General features: G+C 41.2%; 1 protein-coding gene across 2 annotated transcripts in view; it reads right to left on the bottom strand.

The window, feature by feature from the left end:
• Positions 1 to 686: 686 nt before the first annotated feature.
• Positions 687 to 25,245, bottom strand: part of nup93 (nucleoporin 93) — a 38,367-nt gene continuing 13,808 nt past the window's right edge. The window contains exons 4-23 of one of the 2 annotated variants that reach the window (XM_037766770.1): positions 19,841 to 19,903; positions 16,819 to 16,947; positions 15,192 to 15,266; positions 14,130 to 14,222; positions 13,833 to 13,972; positions 13,537 to 13,669; positions 11,801 to 11,958; positions 11,521 to 11,686; positions 11,193 to 11,286; positions 6,231 to 6,422; positions 6,012 to 6,138; positions 5,736 to 5,808; positions 5,512 to 5,556; positions 3,455 to 3,571; positions 3,207 to 3,325; positions 2,489 to 2,606; positions 2,266 to 2,349; positions 2,035 to 2,163; positions 972 to 1,112; positions 687 to 941 (exon numbers count right to left, since the gene is read on the bottom strand). In XM_037766770.1, coding sequence (XP_037622698.1) covers positions 1,002 to 1,112; positions 2,035 to 2,163; positions 2,266 to 2,349; positions 2,489 to 2,606; positions 3,207 to 3,325; positions 3,455 to 3,571; positions 5,512 to 5,556; positions 5,736 to 5,808; positions 6,012 to 6,138; positions 6,231 to 6,422; positions 11,193 to 11,286; positions 11,521 to 11,686; positions 11,801 to 11,958; positions 13,537 to 13,669; positions 13,833 to 13,972; positions 14,130 to 14,222; positions 15,192 to 15,266; positions 16,819 to 16,947; positions 19,841 to 19,903 — 2,166 coding nt within the window. In that variant the 3' untranslated portion in view covers positions 687 to 941; positions 972 to 1,001. Of the gene's footprint in view, positions 1,113 to 2,034; positions 2,164 to 2,265; positions 2,350 to 2,488; positions 2,607 to 3,206; positions 3,326 to 3,454; positions 3,572 to 5,511; positions 5,557 to 5,735; positions 5,809 to 6,011; positions 6,139 to 6,230; positions 6,423 to 11,192; positions 11,287 to 11,520; positions 11,687 to 11,800; positions 11,959 to 13,536; positions 13,670 to 13,832; positions 13,973 to 14,129; positions 14,223 to 15,191; positions 15,267 to 16,818; positions 16,948 to 19,840; positions 19,904 to 25,245 lie in introns of both variants that reach the window. The other variant, XM_037766769.1, reaches the window with a different exon arrangement.

Here is a 25,245-nt window from a genome sequence, read left to right as displayed (position 1 = left end):
TAAATTCAGTAAAACTGGCTTTTCTTAGAGGATATGTAAAACTTGCAGCCCACAACCTGATGACTGATCAAGAGGAATGTGTTGCAGCTTGTGTTAAAAAATGTCTCTTCCCTTCCAGAAATCCCCCCTCTGATACAGAGACAGGCAGAAATATCCCTCCAGTCCTGCAGTCGACTTCAAGCCAACCAACCATCTGCCAAGGGACAGGACGTGTCACAGATACTGCACTACAGCCTGTGGAAACAACATGGCGACAACCTGATCTACACTTAGGACCAGGAATTGTAGACAATAACTTGCTCATATTAAACGAGAGGGAACTGAAATATCTAAAACTGATAACAATCAACGCTTTACTCTGGATAGAAGAGCTCTGAGCTCTCAGACAATGTTTGAGAGTTTGCTCTGTACATTATATTAAGCCCAATGTTGCAAATGCTAATTTTATCAGTGTAAAATGTATAAACTGTCCAATTTGAAAGGTGCATGAATTGACAATTTACAAGACTTAAGTTTCATGGTAGATGCAGAACTGTTGTCCTTTGGCTATGAAAATCAGACTGCTCTGCACATGGAACAATCACTGTGAAAACAATGATCATTTAAAAATTAAATAAAATGAGGCTAAATTAAAAAAAGAAAATGTAATGGACATTTAAAAATAATGGTTAAAATAAAAAGACAACTTAAACTTATTTTTCTTTTATTCCAAATCATCAAAGATACAAATATGAAACAACAAAAATGAAAAACGGGATAAACAGAACAAAAAGAACAAACAATTAACTCAAATGGGTGAAATAAGGATGTATCTGGTAACACAACGATGAAAGTAGTAATCTATACAAAACAACATGGTAGACAAGTGAGTGTGTGTGAATATGTCTGCAAAAGCCAAAATGTTTCTGGTTGTAGCTGTGCGTGTGTGTTGTATGTGTTGCACGTGTGTGTGTGTGTGTGTGTGTGTGTGTGTGTGTGTGTGTGTGTGTGTTGACATGGACTCAGTTCATCAGTAATTCCATCTGCACCAGTCTTGCGTTGGTGTCCCCGGCCATGTTGTAGGGAATCATACCAGCAAAGGTGATCAGGGCTCTGGCCTGGCTGCGGAGTTGCTGTTGGAAGAGGAAGAAGAAGAGGAAGAAGAAGAAGGGCAGTTGGAGCATTAACATACTGCCACTGTAAGAAGAGACTGCTTCTGTACATCTCATCAGACATACAGTATATTGGTATATATGTCAGGATATTAGTGACAAGAAACTGCAATACAAAAATGCCAAAAATATGTGTGAGGTTTCAATTTACAAACATTACATGTTTTCTTCTACAGAAATCCATGAAAAAAAATATTTTTCCAATTCAAAAATGTCACATTACATATTTTGGTCACAGTTCTTGTAAAAACAAAATTGAAGTGATCCTTATAGAAAATGTTTCGGTATAGAGTATGTTATGTGATTATTTCCGGGTTAGGGCTGTCAAAATTCGCCAAAATTGACCTTTGAATATTCATTCTAAACTAGGGCTGTCAGAAGGAATCCATTGGTACCAACCATGTCATTACTAGCTAGTCGCGAAGGAGGCTAAATAATTCCCCAAACTTACGCTAAATTTTGGTGAGGAAAAACTGGCCATGCCATTTTCAAAGGGGTCCCTTGACCTCTGACCTCAAGATCTGTGAATGAAAATGGGTTCTATGGGTACCCACGAGTCTCCTCTTTACAGACATGCCCACTTTATGATAATCACACGCAGTTTGGGGCAAGTCATAGTCAAGTCAGAATGAATGACATGGTTGGTACCAATGGATTCCTTAGATATTCTAGTTTCATATGATGCCAGTATCTTCAATCTAGCTTTAAAACTGAACCCGAACCTAAAAATCGCAAGTTGCGTTAATGCATTAAAGAAATTAGTCCTAATTTGTGTTATTGCGTTAACTTTGACCAGCTTCGCGTTAGCTTCGACAGCCATACTATTCATCTCTTTGAGCTGTTTCAGTTTGTCCCTCTGCTCTATCAGAGTCCGTCTTCTCACCATGTCTCTGTCCTCTATGGTCCTCTGTGGTCTTCCTGGGGTGCCCGCTGGCGCCCCCTTCAGGCGTTTGTGCTGAGTGAACAGGATGTTCATGGTGGCCAACAGCACTTCAGACAGGTTGTGGCGCACCTGGGGACACAGAGGACACGTTTTAGAAAGAACAAAAGAATAATGCTGCGTGTTGTTAGAAAGTCCGAAAGTCCCGTTTGAGCGTTCCGATCTTGATCTCACCTCGTCGCTGAAGTTCCTGAAAGCAGCCACTCTCTCCTCCACGCTGTCCTGACTGAGAGGAAGCAGCTTTAAACGCTCCATCACCTGATAGAGAAACACAAAGAGGGACGACGCTAACAGAGGAGCTTCACATATTCAACACAATATCTTCACTTCAATAGAGTATCACATACTAGGTCTGCGACAAAATGTTACTTTATAGGAACTGTTGAGTTGCACTCACGTCGTAGGCCCTGTCAACGTGACCTGCGTGGTACTCATCGAAGAACGTCGTCAGGTCCAACAGCAGGTAGAACGTACTATCGACGGACTTATCTCCTGCTATGCCCTGAGAACGATACCTGCAACGGAAAGAGGAAATGATTCTGTTTTTATATGATGCTCTTGATTAGATTTAAATAGGGATGCACTGACTTTTTCAGTCCCGATAGCGATACCTGGGCTTTGGGTATCTGCCAATACCGAGTTCAATCCCATACCAGTGTTTAATTAATCAGCTGTATACCTCACTGTTTGGAAGTGACTAGGATCATTCATTTACGTATAAGGCAACATCAGGCTTGACTTAAACATCGCTTTCCTAACTTTGTAAAACAAAATCTGTCCAATAAAAACATGGATATAAATATATTTAATTGTTCTTTATTATCAAATGATAAAACGTACACCAGCAACTTGGTAAAAAATCTTAAAAATTAACAGGAATTACAATTCAAGCGTAAATCTTTTTAATTTAGCGACAAATTTGTCAAAACTAAAACAGGAATTAAAATATCAGTATATAATGTGTGTAGTATATAAACATAAAATTGAATTGAACAGATTGGCCCCATTGTCACTGATATCCGATCCAGCTATTTGAGTCATTATCGGCCCCGATATCCGATCCGGTATCGATGCATCCCTAGATTTAAATTAGTGCATGGTGCGTGTGTCCTTACCTCTCAGCAATAGCCACTGCAGTGTTTTTTAGCCTCTCCTTGTTGGACTGAGGAGCGCTGACCTGGGCAATGACTGGACTCAACAGCCTGTTCATCAACTCCAACACCTTATCTGGGTTCTACACAGAGACAAATGGAAAGAGACAGTGAGAGGACTCATAACCAACTGCTGCAGATGACAGCAGCTTTGCAGAAATACAAGTGCAGTATATGGATGCAGAGATCACAGAGACACTAGATGTACTCGCCTTGGCCAGCTCGTAGAGTTTGACCGCCTCCTCAAACAAGCCCTTGTTCTCGGCCTCTAGAGCCACTTTACTGATGATGGCTCTTGTGTCCCCGGCGAACTTGTCTATGACTCCAGGCTAGAGGGAGGACGAGGAGGAGAGAAGATCAGAGTGAGACTGAGAATACTACAGTTCTGATGATGAAGAGCAGTCAGGGTAACCATCCTTGAGTTGTTGGTTTTCAGCAACCAAACATGAGATCAAATAAAAGCATCAAATACATCAAACAAAAGCAAAATGCAAGGTAATAACATCCAGACATCTGATCTATCAACATCTATGGCATTGCATTTAAATGACTGTTTTTTTCTTCAAAAAATGAAATGGGATCCTGTTAAAAGGTAAAATTGCTGTCAGAAAACTATATAACTATATTCATAATCACCATTACCAAAGCAAGCATGCCCTTGGTTTGCTACCAGTGACAGGCTGGCACCAACAGCCACATACTGCAGCTTCTTACCACCAACAAAAGCCAATTGAACTTACATTTTTGTAATAAATTCCATTAGCATCAACATTTTCGTATCAAACAAAAAACACGTACCACTGCTACATTTCATCTGACAGACAGTAGCTGCACCCGAATGGCTTCTAATCAAAATCTTTAAGGGCTGGGCTAAATTGCTCTGGCTTGATGATAGATTAATTGCAAAGAGTAATTTTCCAATTATGCTCTATTAAAAGGTGCAGCCTAGACACTTTTGCAATTATAAACAATACATCTACAGTATGTCCAAAACTACAATTCATACCTTTCATCACTACATAATAGTAGTATTTTTGATTCATTACTAATTATTCTCTGTGCTGTGACCACTTCACAGCACAGAGACTTCAAGCATCAATATTCTCCTTTTTCTTAACACTGATTCGGACTACATTTGAGAGCGAAAACCCAGAAAATGAGTTAGCATTTTACCACTTACGGTTCCTTCATCTGGAAGTCAATGGGTTTTTTGAATGGGTTTTTAGTTAGAGGTCTGAAATAAGGTCTGTGGTTAACACAAGCTTCAGAGATTCTAACGTTTTGTTCTACGACATAAAATACGTCAGTAAATGTCAGTGCAGTTGCTAACAACTGGCTATGTGAGACTATTAAAAGTCATCACGCCAACTCGTTCACCTTTACAGCCTTGTTGTGTATACTCGCGCTCATGCAACTGTGGTGTAGTTTGTTTACAGCCTAATGTTAGCTTTTTACTTCTGGCAGTTGCATTTACACTTCAAAAATCATAAAAGTGGTGTTCATTTGTGGAGATTATCTTACAGAACAAAACAGTATCATAAACGCGTGTTTGCCACAGAGTTTATTTTCTGCAATCATCCAAACCCCAATGGAAAAATCCCATTGGCTTTTTGTGTCGAGGGAACCAGGGGCGATACTAACTTCCTGGTTGGCCTACAAAAACATGTCATCCCTCTATACTCAAATCCAGCAAACTGCCATCTGTAGTGTTGTACATGGAAATCTTAGGATCATATACTGTAAAATATAATCCCCCCCCCAGCACTACAAACCACCGCTGCAATATTAATTTAACCTGTCATTAGATAAGTTAGTAAATTCACAAGACTCTGACAAAACAGGCCACCCAGTGTGTCTGTCATGTGGGTGGAAATATACAGCAAAGTGAATTTGAGGGGAATAAAATACCCTCAAACATCACACCTTGTAGAGTGCTGCAGGCACAGTGAGAAATGTCAAGAACCTTTGGAAGCAAAGGCTACAGTGAAGCGAAGAGTGAAGAGCGTTTTGATCCACGACAGTGGAACAAAGTGCTGTTAAATGGGGCGTGTCAAAACATGCAGTAGACGTGTTGAAGAAAGGGAAGATTTCTGTCCTTGACTGACTGACTGAAACCCCCCAACATAGAGCAGAGGCAAAGAGTGACAGAATAAACGTGAGGCAGTGGAAGAAGACGAGAAAGGCATGGTTAGAGAGCAGGTGAGGCCAAAGCATGAACAACCACAGAAGAGATGAGAGGGAGAGATAGATAAAGACTCAATCTTCTTACCTTCCTACTGCCGTCCTTCTCTAATCTCCCCAACAGCATGTCAAACTGTAAAAAAGTCAAATATACCATATCAAAAACATGTAAAGTATACATTGTAGTAGAAAAATAGGTACACCTTTATGTACAACAGCCCTGAAATATGTTTTTAACTGTGTTAAAAGGCCTTGAACAACTGTACAGGCATGTTTTTCAAGAGGGTCTCTGTATAAATGTGGGTCACTCACCTCTCGACTCTCAATAACAAGTTCACTGACACAACGCATGAACATGTTTTCTCCCTGGCTGTCTTTCTCATTGCTGCAGATTAGAACAACATATACAGTAGGAATTAGAAACAGAGGCACTGTGGTGAACATCACTAGATAGAAGCAATAGCTGAATCTGACTCATAATATTTGTCATACATCCTCCTCTCCCTTTACCAACTCTCTGTATAGTACAGGGTCATAAAATCACAATACAGGGCGTTCATCTGATTGTGATAGTGTAGGATTACTTACCGTAAGAAGTAGAAGTACTGCAGGGCTTCCCGTGGATCAGTGGACTCAAACTTGCGAGTGTACAACATGAGCAGACGGATAAAGTTGAGGCGACGTACCATAGGAGGGTCACCGGGCTCCTGGCTCACTGCAGAGAACGGGTGAACACATCTTGTTTAACTAAAATGTCTTTCTCAAATGTCTGCAACCACTCTAGGAAATAAAGGTGAATACACTCACACAGCTGAGCACTTTGGCCAGACGACTTCAGCAGCAGCCGTAGCTCGTACAGGACCAACGCCACGTGCACGGCGTGACTCCGAAGTCTCTCAACACGAAACAAGAAAGCCACCGCCGCCTCGAACTGAGCTGTCAGGAACAACACCTGGAAATAGAGGAAGGGCTGCTGGCTCGCAGAGAAATGGGACTCTCCTGTTGGGCAAAAAATGAGAGAGAGGAGGTTGGTTTAGATGGCACCGAAAAAAAATTCATAACGTATTTCTGCATTACTTAAACCGGCATGTCATTTCATGCTGGAAAGAGGTCGCACCTCTAATGTCAGATGTGTTCGCACACTTTTGAGAGTCATTTGTGAGTCTCTACTTTTCTTATCTTTTGCTGAATTTCCACTGCATGGTACCGCAAGGCTCTACTCAACTTGATTCACCCTCTTTTGGTTTTTCCATTAGAAAACGTTGTGGATACCTTTTTTGGTATCATCGCGAGCTGAGCTGACACTAGAAGGTGGAGTTAAAACGCTGCAGACCACTGATTGCTAAGAGAGAATCGTCACTAGCGCAACACAGGACATCCTGCACAAACCCGTCTAAATAAGGCATAAGACTACCAAGTACAAACATGATTTTTTTTCTTTTGAATAATTGAGAAACTGTTTAAAAATTACCAACTGCCACTTTAAATTTAACTGCCAAAAACAAACTAACAATAGCACTTCCCTTTTTGGACAAAAGACAAAGCAAAGAGTTTGATGAGTCACGGGGGGGCGGGGGGGAACTGATAATGAAAATGAGATAAGTGCTGTCACAACTTGTCACAATGGTCAAAACTTCAATTCTACTTTACTCTGCAACGAATTAGATAGTCACTTTGATACTTTCACAAAATGACATCTAAGACGACATCATCATTTTTGTATTTATAGTGAGAGTGGAGAGGTGTCAGGGAATAAGGGGGATAGAGGGCAGGGATGACTTGCAACACAGGACCTACTTTTTTTTACTACTTATTAAACTTACTAGAGTTGTGGAATTGGGGCAAAACTAGATTTAAACGACCTGCACATCCACACAGGCGTTTTCAGTTATTCTGATTAGACCTCTCCTCAGGTTGAAGGAGGGCGGAGCAACTGTATGCTGGGAATTATGTGAGGTCACCGGATTCTGTGTACCAATAAAAATAATACATGTGTAATTTGTCTCACACTTAAAGTTGCAAAACAAAGCTCAACGGGAGAGAGAAGGGACCTGTCAATCAAGCACTGTCAAAATAATTGAAATTACATATACTGTATGGGTGTTTCAAGATTTATGACTATCTGACAGTTACTATAGAAACTCGTCTAATGCCATTATTGAATTTATTTTAATGTATTAAACTATAATAGCACCGGTTTAACTTGCCGTCATGCTACGACAATTTCTGACAGTTGTCATGGCAACTAACATGTAAGAATTTGAAAACATTCTGTCAAGTGCAGGTACTTAGTCATCAAGTTTACTTTTTAATTATAATCCTTAATCCTCTTGCTGGCTGAAAGTTTGAGGAGTAGAACAGGGTGGACCATGTCAGCCATTTTATAGCCTTATCTCAGACTTACAGCACTTTAGTTCAAAAAGGGAAAGCGCATGAGAGAAGAAGAGAGGGAGAGAGCGATGAAGAGGAGAAAAAGGACGAAGGAGGGGAGATAAGAGTGTGGGTGTGAGGGGGGGGGGGGGGCTGCAGCAGATTGAGCAAACAAGAAATGAGAAAGAACAAATGCACATGCAAGGAGAGAACATGTAAAAAGAGGACAGGAAGCAGTGGGAGGACGGACGGAGGGGAAACGGCGGCGCAGGTGCAAGGAGAAACAGGGATAAAGGATGAAAGGAGAGGACAGAGATGCAGCAAAACGAAGGACAGAGAAACAGAGAACAGACGAGGCTGGCGAGCACTGGCAGTATGTGAGAGAAATGAAGAGAGGCTTTGGGCTTTAAGTCCCGCTGTGAAGCAAGATGGAGGACAACAAGGAACACTGTGCCAGACAAGCGAAGGAGCTGAGCAGCATGAGAGAAAACAGAATGAGGCTCCAGGCTGTACTTCCCAACGAGCAGAGAGAGAGAGAGTGGGAGAGGGGAAATGGGAGAGGGTGAGGGCCACTGAGAGAGGAAAAGAAGTGCGGTCTTATCTGAACGGAGCAGGGTCGGCCCGTGGAGAAGGCAACACCCAGAGGACAAAACTGTGCTTACTCAATCTGTGGGAGAAAAGGCCCAATGCCCCTACGCTCCCCTTTTTTGTGTATCAGGGGGCATGTGGGTGTTTAAGGCCCCGATCAGACGGAGTGCTTTTTACCAGCCCGGGGCGGCTTTTTGGAATAGTTTTCAATGAGTGAAGCTTTTTGCTCTCTGCTTTTGCGTTGTTGAGTGCCTCGCGCTTTTACGCTCAATGCGCCTCACGTTTTAGCAGGAGCGCACTGAACACCTCGAGTTAAAAAACTTCAACTCAGAGCCTGATGTCATTTGCGTTTTTTTTTTAATTCTGTTTGTAAGTATCAAAAACAATCTAACAAGCACTCCCACTTCCTGCAGTGATTGACCAGGTGTGCCGAAGTAAAAACATATGCTGGATTTGAACGTTGAACTTTGTTGTATATATTTTCTTTCTGCAGTGATGCCGGTATTGTTTTCACCTGGTGAGTCTGTGTGTGAGTTATCATGATCAAAATGAAGGATGAGTTCGAAGATGGGTGTGACCCGAGCAAGGGTGCCAGAAGTAGGGGGGGTAGGAAGTGAGGAAGGGGCCATTGGCCCCCCCGCTTTACGCCCCTGGCCCAATTTGGCATTACGGCTGGTGTGATCCCATCGCAAGATGGTCTCTAGTCTCTGTTATATATATTGTATGGTTGTACTTATTGTAATGTTGTATTTTTATATTTATATTTCAAGAACAGTACTGGAGAAGGTAAACAAGCGTTTCACTGCAAATAAAATCCTTGGGATTTTCAGTTTACACGCAAAACAAAAAACTATTTCCATGTGCTTAACTATGAATGCCTTCGACGAGACTGGAGAGACTATCCAAAAGTGTGCCCCTTGTCCCCTCTTGTAATATTCATTGGGTTGAGACATCAGAGAGATCAGGGAAGCACTGTGATGCAGCCAAGAGGAAGCATGGTTGAACGGGAGTTAAAGCTGCAGGTTTTCTTTTGACTGTACTGAAGGCATTTGATAAAACCTATAGAGAGACGAAGCGGAAGGCGTTATTAAATTTTCTGCACAGGCAGCAGGTGACTAGCAGTAGTAGCACTTCCAAACAAGAAACTTTCCTGGCTAAATCATAAGTACAAAAGAAGACAAATTGCTAATTCTACATTTGACAGTTTCAAAATCAATTCACAAACAAGATTCTGGCTCATTTTCCCGCAAACTCATGAACTTTTGTTCCTGTCTACTATGACAAACGGTTCAGAAATTGCTACTGCTCTGAGTCACTCTTCTGGCTGGCTTGTTGTCCTTAGCAACAGTTGCTGAGACTCATGGGTACTGTTGTGTTTAAAGCTGTTCACCAAACCAAACTAATAATGAACATGATTTTTTCCAGAAATTAAGCTGAAATATTAATGCCGTTAGCTTTAGTGCTGTTGAATTATCCATGTGTTTCTCAGTTGAAGAACATTGAGGTTGCTATTGTGGCTGCTTCTCTATCTCTCTCTCTCTATCTCTCTATCTCTCTCTCTGTCTCTCTCTCTCTCTCTCTCTCTCTCTCTCACTCTCTCTATCTATCTATCCCCCCATCCGGTCTCGGCAGATGGCCGCCCGCCCTGCGCCCGGTTCTGCTCCAGGTTTCTTCCCAGTAATCGGGGAGTTTTTCCTGGCCACAGTGCGCTTGGTGGATCCTGTTGGGTCTCTAAACTGTGGTGTATGGTCATAGACCTGCTCTATATATAAAGCGTCTTGAGATAACTTCTGTTGTGATTTGACGCTATACAAAAATAAATTGATTTGATTTGAGGTTATCATTCAAAGAAAACCTTTGAATGAGAATTTAATTTACCATAGACTGTATATAATAAGTGAACGTAGTCACCGTGTCACCCATTGGAGGCCTTGAGTTCAGCATTTTGGCTGTCGCCATCTTGTTTTTTTGCAACCAGAATGAGTCGAGAGGGTGGAGCTAAGTACAACCGAACGTTGAATCAGACATTTTTGGGCGACCAAATGTTACAATTAACTTATATGAACTGGAAACACAATATGAAAGGGTTAAAGACAACTCCTTGACCAGACAAAAGCATCCCCTGCTTTATGGTCTATTTGACTCTAAATGGGACCATAATTTACTAAACAAACATCATGCTGTATTGAAGAAGACTTGAAACTAGCGATTGAGACCAAAAACTCGTGTTTACAATGTTTACTGAGGTAATAAATCAAGTGAGAAGTAGGCTCATTTTCTCATAGACTTCTATACAATCAGACTTTTTTTTGCAACCAGAGGAGTCGCCCCCTGCTGGCTGTTAGAAAGAATGCAAGTTTAAGGCACTTCCTCATTGGCTTCACTTCTTAGAACCGAAGGTTGCCCACTTGAATTTACAGTAAGGAAAATTACTTCCAGAGAGAAAAACCGAGCCCTGGATTCAGATCGATACTCTGAGTTGAGTTAAAACAGAAGGTAATAAAACCTTAGAGGCAAGCTGCTCCCATTTCTAAACAATGTACAGATAGGGTTGTAGTCATATTACAATCTGGCACATGAGGCAATGAGCCAAAGGTAACCAAAGGAAAGTCTGTTCCACAGGGAACACATAGCATGCATACACATCTGTGCCTGTGCCCTCTCTGCAACAGCTTCTCGAGTAGGAAAAGATAATGGAAATGGAATGGAGGTGGGTGGGGAGACACAAGTGATGTATCACAATTGTCGAGAAACTAAAGTTTAAATATTTGTGGTCATTTGTTGAGCTGAAACAGAAATGCAGTTCCATACCGTAGTCCTCCAGCAGCTGTTTCTGCAGCTGTGGCAGGGTCAGTCTGTCCTGAGGAGAGCTGCTGCTGTCATCATCAAAACACACCTGGTTCAACTGCAGGGACAAAACACGGTACACACTAAGTAAAAATACACAACTTTGGTTCAAAGGAGGACGGCTTTACTAAAAAAACAGCATACAATAAGACAGTAAATGACCCACACAAGTCCAAAGATTGCCAAGAGTAAAGCCCAGGAACTTTTAATGATGACCATTAACTGGGCCAGCTTCTCCTCTGGCCAGTGTGCTAGTGCTTTATATTAAAATAAACCAAAAAGTAATCTGTACCTTAAGCCAGAGGTAGTCTTCAGTCTTGTCTGCCACCTCTCCGTGGTTATCGCTGATGTCACATTTACCGATCAGGCAGTAGACGGCTCTCTTGTAGGGGTCGGCGCTGTTCCTCAGCACTCTGCGGTAGTGGAGACGAAGCTTGTTCTCTGAAGTTGGGGAAAGGCTGAAGGGAAGAGATCAAGAGACATAAGTGACGATACAGTTTGACCTTCCTTGACCTCTATGGGCATCTCGACATATACAAATATATGAAGACAAGGAGCTGAGGTGTTCTCACCGTCTGTCAGGGCTGTTCATGTACTCCTGAAACCAGCTCTTGAAGTCTCCTAGCTGATGCTGCACTCTGTTCACAACCTGCATGGCTGCATTCAGATCTCCACAACGTAGACAGTAGTAGATCACAGCCCAAACTGGATGGCCCTCTATCTCACCATCCTGTTAAACAGAAAGGAATTTAATACAGTGGTGACAATATTCCACTGGCTCATTTCAAATAAAGATTCTGACCCCATTTTAGTTTTTGACCTGCACATAAATTAAGCTTGCACTGAGCAGTACCAGCTCCTGGTTTCAAATATCAGTGAAAATCAGTTAATCAGTTGAACAGTCGAACTGTTGGAGTGTTATTTTAAGCCAATTTTTGGCAGGTTTACCAAAAATTTAAAAAGGAGATTCAGGGCCCTATCTGAAACCCGGCGCAAAGCGGCGCAAAGCGGCGCAAAGCGGCGCAAAGCGGCGCAAAGCGGCGCACAGCGGCGCACAGCGGCACACAGCGTAGCACAACTGTCATTGCTAGTTTCAGACTGATGCAGTTGTCATTTTCATGCCCACGTTGTGTAAGTAGCAAATGTATTTGTGCCCATCTGTGCGCCCATGGGCGTGTTGGTCTTAAAATTAGGTGCGGTCAGGTGCATTGTTATCTTGAGACAAAAGAAAGCGATTGCGCCATTGACCAACAAAAACCTGGTCTGAAGTCTGGCGCAGTATTTTCCTGCTATTTAAAGGGTGCATTATTCAGATAGTAAGATGCATCTACATAGGCAGGTTCACAGCGTGCATACAATCTGCTTGTTACACACACAGGGACACGCAGCAGATCTCCTCTTCCTCAGTTAAACACAGTGTTGGCTCTAAACCAATGTTTGTATTCATGTTCAGGAAAACACTAAACTCAGGCGGCAGGTGACAATTAAAAATATAATGGGATATAATGAAGTAAGGCTCTAGGCATTCTGTATTGCTCAACCTGCAGCGCACTCTCAGCGCTCCTCCGGTCACTGGCGTGACTGCTGTGACCAGAGAGATCATGGTGCACACACGCCTCTGTGGAGTCTACTCTCATCATCCATCTGTGTGTGTGCGCGAGTGTAGACATAGGCTACGTCAAAGTTTGCGGGCCCTTTCCCCCTAAACGGCAGCGTTTTGAGGCTGAAGGAACTGCGCGTTATGCACCGCCTCTCAAGACAGTGCCCGACTGCAAGCCTGTGCATAAAGCATCTCCGGAGCTTATTATCATATAATGAATTTTGCCCCCCCATGCCGCCTGCACCATTAAATAGGTTATCGGTGCATTTGCTCATATGCAGTCAAACGGAGTTGTTAATGGGGCAGAGGATTAGGAGACCGCAGAGGCAGAGGGTCCACCGGCCAAGGGCCATACTGTACATCTGCTCGTGCACTTTCACTTTTCGCAAGAGCCATTTAAATAGCAATGCACCAATGTGCAGGCGCACCTGGCCTTTAAAGGGAATGGGGGAGATGTCGATCTGATTGGTTTGATTCCTGTTACGCTCAAAACACACCTATAATTAATTAAGAGACTAAATACACCCTTTTGCCCCTTGCTCCTTACTTTGCGCCCAGATTATGCGCCGCTTAACGAGCAAAAGTGGAGTTGGACACGCCCTAAATGCAATTGTGCCATGTGCTATAGATCGTTAAACTAGGGCCCTCTGTATATTTGTAACATAATTGGCAGATTTGAAAAAAACATTAAAAATGTGTGTGTGTTACCTGCATGCCAGGCAAGGGTCCTGGTAGTTTAATGTTGAGGAAGCTGCGGACTAGTTGGTATGTTCCTGGCACTCCTCCTAGTTGGGCCTGATGGAGGTTCCCAAACACCGTCACCATGGTGTAGTTTTTATAACTGGGGGAGAGGAAATGCACACACAGTTAATCAACATGGTGCACTTTGGGTTCAGTTTAAACTACTGTATGTCCAGTGCTAACTTGGATCCACGAAAAGCTTAACGTCTTCAAAAACAACACCAACCACTGCACTTTAGAAAAACAAAAACAAGCACAGTTACCTGTTCTCTAGGAAGCTGAGCGCCTGGCCTACAAAGGCCATTTGCATTTCAACAGAAGTGCGACTCTTGAGAGTGTCTTTGGCTGGAACCAGCAACACATCTGTCATTTGCTTCACCATCAGCCACATGTCTGATACATTCTGGAGGGAAGAGAGAGGGCAGCAGTCACAGTTACATAATGGCATGTACTGTATAGAGAAAACAGGCTGCCAGAGTAAAATTAACATATATCTTTGTAGAGGACAAAATAATTTAATCTGAAAATAACAATTTCATGGTGATAGCAGATGTTCTTACCTTGTCATCCAGGCTTTCTGCTACGGAAGCACATAAGTCTCCCAGGTTAGGCTGAATGTGACCATTCACTATCTTCTCATTGAAAATGTAAATCTGGAGGAGGAAGAGGTGGTGGTAAAGGGAGAGAAAGACAAAAAAGAAAAAAAGGTTTATTGGCAATAAGCTCCCCAAATTGTCAAATGCCAAATTTCTACATTTGCAATGAATGTTTAAAACATTAAATCGACCTATAACTCCATCTTCAGCTTCAAAAGTAAAAGCAAACACTATGACCATCGAGTGAAATGGTTCACAACAAAAAACAAGAAAAAAAGGATCAGAATGTTTAAAAGGTCATTAAAGAGGATAACAAAAACTAGACAAATGACGCCGCACGCAATGTGTCGACACATGGTCGGAGGAAAAGCCACGTTTAAAGTACTGCGTCGTGTAGCAGATCAGAGACAAACAGAAAGAGAAAGAGAAGGTCAGACTGGATGATGAGGGAGGAGGGACGGTAGAGAGACACAGAGACAGAGTGAGAGAGAGAGAATTACCCAGAGACCCCCTCTGCCGCCCAATCAATCAATATGTTTGATCTGCCACTTCCTGTCTGGCTGTGACCCCATTTTAACTGAGCGATCGGACAGAGGGCATCACAAACAGACTCTGTGTTCAACTCACAACGGTCAATTCAAAAGGTGGTTTTTCTTTAGATTTAAGTATCAACACAGTTATGTTAGCATGAAAATATCTGTGTTCTACAGCAAATTCATTTTATAGATGAAACTAAAGCTATCACAGCCAGATATATATAATCACTTTCACTGTATTAACTATGACAATGTTTTCCTTTAATTTCCACCATTTTGTCACAAGTGTCTACTTCATAAAATAAATAAAAACCTACTGATGTTTGTAACAGAAGAGCCTGACTGGTAAATCAGGGGGTAATGGAGAGTTCAGGAAGCACTCCTTCCTAAGCATTTTTTGATTTTTTTACATTTGCACTGTTCATACTAAATTCATACCTCACCTGGAGCTTTGGTGTACAACAAAATGATAAGACTAACGGCGACTCACCTGTCGTCCATAGGCCACCTCCACGCTGTCCAACGCACTCCTTCCTGGAACTGTCACTTCACTCACAAAGCTGGGCTACAATAAACAGAGAGGTAGCAGATGGCGTGATAAATCAACTACACACAAGCAAGTAACATTTCTAAAAGGAAGTTCAATAAATCTAGAAACAACAGAAATGCCAGTCATGTACCAATGAAACTGTCAATTGTGTCTAACAATCAATTAGCATTGTAAATTAATCCTCTTTTTTCATACTGACTATTCTGCGTTTTGAGAGTCTTTCCAGCTCAGATAGAAGGACCACAGTGTTTCCGTGCCAGTTGCCCAATGCATGCTGGGATAGGCTCACGCAGGATGACACACAGGATGAAAGTATTTTACTTTATTCAGGGACAAGATAAAAATAGTGTCTATGAGTCTCAGATGAAACAGTTATTCTGGTTAGTTTGGACGAGTGGGTAGACAGCTACGAGTACACAGTGTCAAGAAATCTGCTTGAGAGACTGGAGACTTGCTTTAAAGTAGACATATTCAGTCCAAGAAGTTCAAATATATTACAATATAGATACTGTTTGTGTATGTGACTAAATTAATCGGAAAAGAAATGACAGAGTTGCTCAATGATTTTTGCACATCATGAAATAATGTAATATTAATTAGGGGTGTAAATCACAAGTTTCATCACAATATGATATTATAAATCGATTCATTGGACAACGAAACGATATTTGCTGAAGTCTGACGTGATATGATTTTGATTCGCTTCAATTCAGGGACCTGCTATTGATATGAGACAATATCATATGCCCATTTAACACAACCAGTTACATATCAACTCACAAAAAGCAACTAAAAATATGATTTGACAATTCTATTAATGGTGACTCAGACATGCCATGGAAATTTCAAAATAAGGTGCGTCTTAGAGATGATGATGGTATCGATGATATTAGACCGTTATTGAATATATCAATCCAGATCAATGTATCGTTAGAACCCTAATATTGGTATATCAATCTTTTCTACACAGTCCACAACAAGGTCACCAGTGTTTGATAAGTCCACTATGTTGTAGACACACTGAGAAGCAAACTGAGACTGATTTAAAAAGAGTTAGAACCGAGCTCTTTAAGTGTAAAATATCAGAGGGTAGAAAACAGACTCGCTCAGGAAGTGAAATCTGTAATCTCAATCTTCCGAAACATGAAGAAAGGCCAAAAATAGACATTTTTCCTCTGGCCTCTTCATTATTAAAAAGAAACAGTGGTGGACCTGCATCTTCTTTTAGGAAACGTATTCATTCTCTATGACAGATCCAGTCAAGTGGAGGAGGGCCTGTGCAGAGCTCGGTCCATTGGGCAACCTCAAATTAGCTGATTTACTGATATAATATACTCTCATTACCATAAATAACATCAACTTTTAGCAAGGAATGTAAACCTCAATAGTCCCAGCAGCAAATGTTCTGCAAAATTAGCTTTCCCATTAGGTGAAACAGTGTTATCTCTGTGGTGTCTAGCAGACTGAGACAGTTTCTCTTGGTGGTACAGATACTTTGTTTTTAAGTTGTCTCCCCTTGAACTGTGGAGGTCCTTCCTAAAGCATCTCTGTGTTGCGTTTCCTGTACCTCGACATCTTGACTGAAGTCCAGTGCGTCCTCTCCTGCTCCGAGTAGTGTGTGCAATACTCTCTGCTTCACCTGCTCCCACTGGACCAGCATGGACTCACGGTGGTACTCTTCAGCCAACAGGAACGTCTGAGACATATCAAAGTAGGAAACAGGTACCCAATCAAACTCAATGTATTACTGCACACAGAACTTATGTAACTAAGAGAACAAGACAGTTTAGCCGTTGTTGCAGTTAACAAACTCTCTTGTACATTATAGCTAACATAATTGCTGATCTTCCAAGGATTTGGGATGTGCCAAAATGTCCCTGGTGATCTTAACTTGTTGAAGTTCTTTGTATGTATGCAGCCAAGTTAAACATTTAATAGTGTGCCCTTCACACACCAGATTTAGCAGCAAACCCATGTCAAGATTGTACTACTCCACCAGGACACAGTGGCGTCTATTTTAACCCTCCATAGAGACTCAAAGTGAGATAATGGGAACGTGAGATAATTGAATCTTTCTTCTCTCCAGCTCAGGGAGATACTAATGTAGACTAAAGCCACCATTTACTTGGTTAACTTGGTTAACTTGTTCACTGCCTGGATGTCAAAGTGTTTACCTTTAACATTTCTGAGTTGCATCACGGCAATCTGTCAAAAACTACGATGGATTCAAGAAATTGCAGTGCAGAAATGACAAAGATAAATTAGAGGTCATTTTTTTTTTTTTTTTAAAGTATCTCCATTCCATTACATACATCGTTTTTGGAGAGAACTATGTCTTAACTGTAAAATGTCACACTCAGTAAATATCTCTTTTTCCACAATTGCTTAAAGGAACAGTGTGTAACATTTCGGGAGATCTATTTGCAGAAATGGAATATAATATTCAAAACTATGTTTTCATTAGTGTATAATCACCATACATCATCATAATACGAATTATGTTTTCGTTAGCTTAGAATGAGCCCCTCATATCTGCATAGGGAGCGGGTCCTCTTCATGGAGTCCGCCATGTTGCTCCGCCATGTTTCTACAGTAGCCTAGAACGGACAAAACCAAACACTGGCTCTAGAGAGAGCCTTTTGTGTTTTTACGTTACCCGAAGGCCACCATAGTTCTCCGACCCGCTTGTGAAACTGCGGTAAGGTGAGCTGCAGAGTGCAAAACCGAGTTACTGCCAGCCTCCGTCTGACCTCCGTTGCTCTTAAAGTAGTGTTATTATGGTAAGGATGGCCTCTGAGCGATGCGAAAGACGTTACCACGGCTTTGCCCTCGGCAGCTCACGTTACCGCAATCATGGAAAGGGAGGAGTGAGAGGAGTGGTACTAAGTTGGTTGCAATCTGCAACCACACAGTACATGCAGCCAAATCCTACATACTGTACCTTTTTTTTTTTTTAAAGAGTATATTTATTGATTTTCAAAGGGTCAAACAATCAAGGATTAAGGAGTATAATACAAATATGTACCCTCTTTTCCAACTTACCCTCGACACAGAACACATTCTCCACACACGAGAGACAAAAACAAAAATAAACAAAATAAATAAAACAAAATATATAAATAAGCAATAATAAATAAAATAAAAATATACATACTGTACCTTTAACAATCAAATTTAAGAGATTTTTGTAAAAAACATTGTGTTTATGAAAAATAGAGTGGACCAATGCATTGCAGATGTTTGAATCTCTCAAATATTGATATTGCATCTGCCTTAAAAATCCAAAGTAGGGCTGTCAAAGTTAACGTGATAATGCGTTAACTCAAATTCGTTTTAACGGCAATAATTTCTTTAACGCATTAACGCAATCGATCTTTCTGAGGTTGTAGCAGGCTCAGTTTTAAAGCTAGAGTGAAAATGATCATATGAAACTAGAAAACCTGGTGCCAACCATGTCATACATACCGATACTTGTCGTGAAGGAGGCTAATTAACACTCCAAACTTACGCTAAATTTTGGCGAGGAAAAACTGTCATGGCCATTTTCAAAGGGTGCCTTGACCTCTGACTTCAAGATATGTGGATGAAAGTGAGTTCTGTGGGTACCCACGAGTCTCCCCTTTACAGACATGCCCACTTTATGATAATCATGCCATTTGGGGCAAGTTATAGTCAAGTCAGCACACTGACACACTGAGAGCTGTTGTTGCCTGTTGGGCAACAACAGCTATAGTATAATTGTCCATTCCAATGTTGATATGAGAATAAAATAATCTGCCTTTAAGGTACATTCTGAACAAAATGTGCAATTAATTTGTGATTAATCACGATTAGCTATGGACAATCATGCGATTAATTGCGATTACATATTTTAATTGATTGACAGCCCTAATCCAAAGCCAAAGGCTTTACATCTAAATGAGATCATAGTAATATTAAGTGATTGCTAAGAGACTGGACAACTCTAACTCAAACAAACATGTCATTTAGCAGGCCAATAGCACACACTTCATGTGCTGTAACAGGCACAGCAGTCCGATAGAAATCTGCAAGAACATCTTTAACATCCGCTTTCTTTTTTAATCAGTGCATTTGAGTTTACCACCCTTGCACACAAGTCCCTTTTTCCCTCTCTCAGGGAGCAGAGAGAGATAATGGGAACGCCAACTAATTAAACGCAGGGCCTATTAGCTCTGCACATCAGGGAAGCCATTTCAAAACCATTCCCTGAAGGTTCACACCAGAAGGACTTTTAGATCACGGCGAGCAGAAATTACTAAACATTTGGTTTTTAAGTGTTCCTGTATTGTGATGTGCTAATGTCAGACAAACTGCAGTGATGAAAACTGATTGAAACTAAATATGAGGCATACAAAGAACCACTACTGTATGTGACTATAGAGTCTAAATACGGCATCGTGTCCTTTAAAACAATTTCACCTGTAAAGAGTACAAATAATTAAAATGCTGATATGCGGGTTTAGTAGGCCTGTGGTATGGATTCCCACACTGTTGGATTTAGATTCTGTCACCCATCTATAGCTCTTTTTCAACCCCGAGAAGCAATCACACGCTAGGCAGATACTGACCCTGCGGCGAGACTCCTCGATGGCTGACAGCAGGGCGTTGTCCCTCTCATTCTTCAAGAAGCCCTGTGGACGAGGTAGAAACAGACAGAGGGAGAGGCCGAGACGTGTGACAAACGCAGAGAGAGAGAGAGAGAGAGAGAGAGAGAAAACACAAACAGAGAGAGAAAGCAGGAGATTAGCTCCAACACAAAATGAAGCAGAGATAAACTGTATGCGGAGAGTTCTAGGGGGACAGATTTAGCAGGTGCAACTTCATTTGCTCTGCGGGAGATAGAAGCTCATTCTCTATTTTACCATCCTGTTTTTCTAGACATTTGCAATCCCACGCCAGGATTAGTCAAACGTACAGTTGCTGTTTAATACACACACACACGTATAGGCAGGCGAGAGAAGAGTGCATGCTTTTCACACGCCATTTTGCTGTGAGACAGCAGTCAGCCTCCATTTTGAAGTCATCTCAAGATGGCTGCCCCTGCATACACACACCCTCTCTCCTCCGCTCCGTCCTATGAAAATCATTCACATCCTACTCAACTGATAATAAAACTACTTATCTTATACACGAGATCTGAGCTATCAAGTGAGTAAGTGGTACTTCTGTACCAACTGGAGTACGCAGGAGAGAACACGACAGCACTCCTCGGAGGGAAAGTCGGTGATAAACGCTGACGTGCATAAAAGGGACAGACATATTGAGAAAGAACCAAAATGGTGGCTGCGCTGTAATGCGCTTCATTACGGTCCTCTCAAAGCAAAAACAAGGGAGGGTCAATGGCAGCGTTGCAGTATCAAAAAATACAAGTTTATGTAGGAAATGTCTTCTTTCCTGTGCAGAATATCATGAAACATGTGTGGCATTTCAACAGAAGAACAACGGCAGCTCATTAGCTGCGAATGAGTCAGAGCAAGAGCCGAGGAAAAAACATCATGTCATCTCTTTATTCAGAAATATTGACAAAAGAGCCTTTCCTGTCATCAAACTGATGACACTGGAGTGCTGTTGGTTCTATATTTATAGCTGCATACTGTTTGATACCAGGAGGAGACAGAGTTTCACATGACAAACAGGGTAAGATGAGGTCAAGCATTAAATGTCTTTCACTGCTTTGAGAATAAATATACAAAACAAAAAAATTGGGAGTAAAAACATGAGGTGGGGGGGAAATTTCACTAAAAATGTTGTACTGACCACTGATTAGTAGCAATTTAACAAACTGAACTAATCTATTCTTTTTCCAATTGATCATCAAGATGTCAAAATGAATGCCAAGTAGCTATCACAATTTACCAGACACCTAGCTGATGTCTTCATGACTTATTTAATTTCATCAATGGGGCTGCAACTAATGATTATTTTCATTATTTATTGATCTGCTGATTCTTTCTCGATTAATTGTTTTGTCTACAGAATGTCTTAAAATAGTTAAAAATGGCCATCGCAATTTCTTAAAGCCAGTGGAACGTCTTCAAATGTTATTGTATTGTCTGACCAACAGTCCAAATATCTAAATTTATCAATACAAAAAACTAAGTATTTCATTAGCAATATGAAATGGAGAATATCAGCAAGTCCACAAATTGTAGAAGCTGGAATCAGCCAATAATAGTTTATCAATTAATAATTATCAAAACTTTCATTTCCTTGCGATCATCTATTTGTCAAATTATATTTCAAAACTGTGTTAAATTTTTTTTTTACTTTGCCACAAAGAAAAAACAAAAAACTAAAACCCCCCAAAAAGCATTATTATCATTTAAATCAGCATTTTGTTAACAATTGTTTAAGGGGTTATTTAGCACTTCAATAAAACGAGTACTACTGTGTTTAGGTGCTTTTCCCATATTTTGAGTCCTTGGCTACAAAAGACACATAAAATGACTATGAAGTAAGTTAGTTAGCTGTTTTAAAAAAGGAAAAAGACTAGAGATCATTCAAAAGATCAGAAAAAAAATCAAGATGCAAGAAGGCAATCTGAAGTTGCCATTAGCTTTCGTATACAGTAGATCTTTGGTCATTTCACTCAGTTTTCAATAACAATAACCGCAAAATTGAGGAGACAAAATGAACACAAAGAAGGAAATTTCACGGTCTATGATGCCTTGCTTTTGTTTTTATTATAATGTTTAGCCTAGATTCTTTTTGGAGGTAAATAAACCAGTTGAGAGCTGCGATGTGCAAATTTACATTCCTGAGATGTAAAGGAAAATACCACTGCTCCTCATTATGCAAGAAAGCCCTGCGATAAGTTGAATTCTTGAGCCACGGTTATACTTTCCGCAAGGACGGTCGCACGGACATAAGCTGAGGTGGACTCATGACGAGGAAACGTCTGGATCTTTTATACTTTTAGATTTTCTTCTCAAAGCTCCTCAAAGTTCTCCATTTTCTCCGCCCTTCAGCATCCATACAGTTAGAAAAATGTGGATGTGCACAGACAGGAGAAAACCTGCCGTGTGACATCACTTTGTCCGTGCAGACAAAGCATAAATCACACTTTAGAGTCTATATAAGCATCGGCCTTCAACCTCTGACATAATAGTCTCTTAAGTTGGTGGAAAGTTGTTCCCTCTGTCAGATAATAGCAATTTAATTCACTGATGACATTTTTAGCACCATCTGTCTTCCCGTCTGAAGTAAGTACGATCCTTTTAGCTTGAAGAGCAAGCACCTGGTGAGAGACATACCATTTCTCAAAGCCAACTGGAGATCATTCTGCTCTACAGGGATGTGGGCGCTCTTGGCTTCCCTCTTCCTTCTATCTCTCCTCTCTCATCACCTCTCTCTTGTGTCCCTCCTTATCCCCCCACCTGCTCGTTGCTCTGCCTACTTCAGTCTCATTTCCTTCCTTTCCTTTCCCTCCGAGCTCTCAGTCTTCACCTTTGTCTGTCATTGCATTCCTCTCCTCCTCTTTCACTCTCATCCCTCCATCCCAAATTGGATGCACAAAAGGTTCATTGTGAGAATTAATAACTTCTTGAAACAATGTCAGTACCAAAGTAACTAATAATTACTGCATTGAAAACTCACCAATGCTAGAAAAGTGTAAAGACAATGTATGATCTGGCTGGGCCAATTAACCTGGCCTTAATGTATTAAACTATCAATATTCAATAAAGAGAAGAAGATGACGTACTAGCATCTGATAAGAGAAGGAAACCTAAATGGGTCAGTAATGTGCCTTCAAATTTAAGAAAGAATAATTATTTAGGTCACAAAGTAGCACTAACAGAGAAAGACCAGACCAGTCAAGCTTCTTTACATCTTTTATTCAAAACCAAAGCAGAATGTGAGCCAAAGATTCGTTCCAATGCGAGTTTTTATGTAGTGGGACAATTCTACTGGTGTCCTAACACAACAGTAGTTTTCTTTCTTTGTAAGCTGCTGACATCATGGCAGAAATCAGAAGTGTCTTCTTGTTTGCCAAGCACCGTTTTCTTTTAGTTTTACAGTTGCATGACGTGACATTATCTGCCATGAAGAAAGCTGAAACTAAAGAACATAGTTCTAAGAACCCCCCTTTTTATTGTGTCCGCACAGCAAGAACTAGGAACGATGGAACGCTGTTTTAAGGGACTTTTATAGCTCCTATTTCAGTGAGAAGTGCTGCTCAGCGAGCTAACGCGTTAGCACAAAGCACACTCACTGAGCAGAAGAACGATAGCCGATTCAAACTGAAACCGCAAAAGATACTTTAGCGACGGCTATTTTGTTTGTGTTTATATGATTGTGGGATGTAACAGAGTTGTTTCTTTATTCTTATATTACTAAAACAGCTAAGAGAACTTGCGGAACGTTGCGAGCGCCGGCCGGCTTACGTCACTTCAGCGTTCCTATTGGCTTGCGAATGCAAATAGAAAAACGCCCTTGAAGGTATGTAGGTCTCGGGGGGAGCTCCCCAGTGGGCAGCAGGGATGGGCATTTCAAGCAAAAATACTACTCGATAATCATTGGGAACTATTCGATCATTCTTCGAAGATTGTTACATTACTACCAGGTGGCGCCTGCAACGGTGAAAACAAGCGAAAATATATCTTTTAGGACAAGACGATTGTCGCATAAACTATTAGATTTTTTATAACCTAATGACTATTCGAAAATCATGACCCATACTTAGTGACAGTTCTTCTGAGGGAGTTCCCAGAACCGTTTGGTCCGAAAATGCTTTTGGTCTTGTAAAATGCTTCTTACTATTAGCCTATTTATATCAATTAAAGAGGAAACTAAGTTTCTCTCTCACCAACCTGCCCATTTACCCCTCTGGTCCATTTCCTCATACCCTTGCCTCCGCCCGCCCCCTCCCTCTCCTTTTCATTCTCCATCTCCCTTTTTTTCCCAGGAGAGGCTGAGAATAGGTCTATATTTAACCACTCTAACCAGAGGAGAGCTCGGGTCAACGCTCACTGGAGAGCTGCACTGGAAAAAGGAATAGAATAGAATATTTGTAACAGATGGCTTATGGGATATGTGTACTACAAGAGACCATGACACTGTATTTAGTCATTGGTGATGACTGTGATTGGTATTCCAGTAAATGGGAGATGAAATGAGATGGTCATCTTCTCCAGAAACATGCAGGGGGGGGGGGGGTCTCTAAAGATATGATGGCACATTGGGCAACACTATATAACTCTGCTGGGCAGTCGCCTCAGCGTTTTTGGTTCAACTGACGTACAACAGGAGGAAAAGATTTTTCATCGCTGTCATTTTGTTGCCTGTTGCCAGCTGGACTCGCACTGCCAACGGCTTTGCCTATACAACATTTTTTGTGCCAAATGTAAATTGACAACTTAGCCAACAGCTGTGGCCAAAATTCCCATTTGTCTGAGATGCAAATACTCTTCACGTTAACAAGAAATAGTCTTTTCGCCTCAAAAAGTTAGCGTCAGGATGATATTACTTCTAACAAAAATGAACAAAGAACTCTTTATGAGGTATTACTTATGAAAGAAATGGATCTCAAATTGTGAGATATTAGGATATTAGTTCCCCCTTAAGGATTGTGTCCAGATTTACTAAATTCAGAGATTTATCACATAGGCCCAGCATCATTGTTGCCAACGTCACAACTCCTGTGTAATTTTGATTTGCACTAAACGGCTGAAAGACTTGGCATGCTATTTAGTCTGACACACAATGCACCCAGCATTTCACTCTGACTTAACACTGTCGACGATTCAATTCCTCCTTGTATTTGTTTCCAAATCGTAAAAATAAACACGAAATATCGAAAATGCGTCATATTAAAGAGCCATGAAAAAAAGAAGACATTTTGGCAGGAGACAAATGCTTATCACTTTCAACGATCAATTTAGTGCTGGGCAATAGGTGTATCTAAAGATGTACGTTTTCAGTTGCCCCACCCCTGTATTGTGTATCCTCAGAGATCTGCAACCCACTGAACACC

This window comes from Sebastes umbrosus, chromosome 4 (genome assembly GCF_015220745.1).
Source record: "Sebastes umbrosus isolate fSebUmb1 chromosome 4, fSebUmb1.pri, whole genome shotgun sequence".
Taxonomy (NCBI): Eukaryota; Metazoa; Chordata; class Actinopteri; order Perciformes; family Sebastidae; genus Sebastes; species Sebastes umbrosus.
This window is presented reverse-complemented; position numbering and strand designations above follow the sequence as displayed.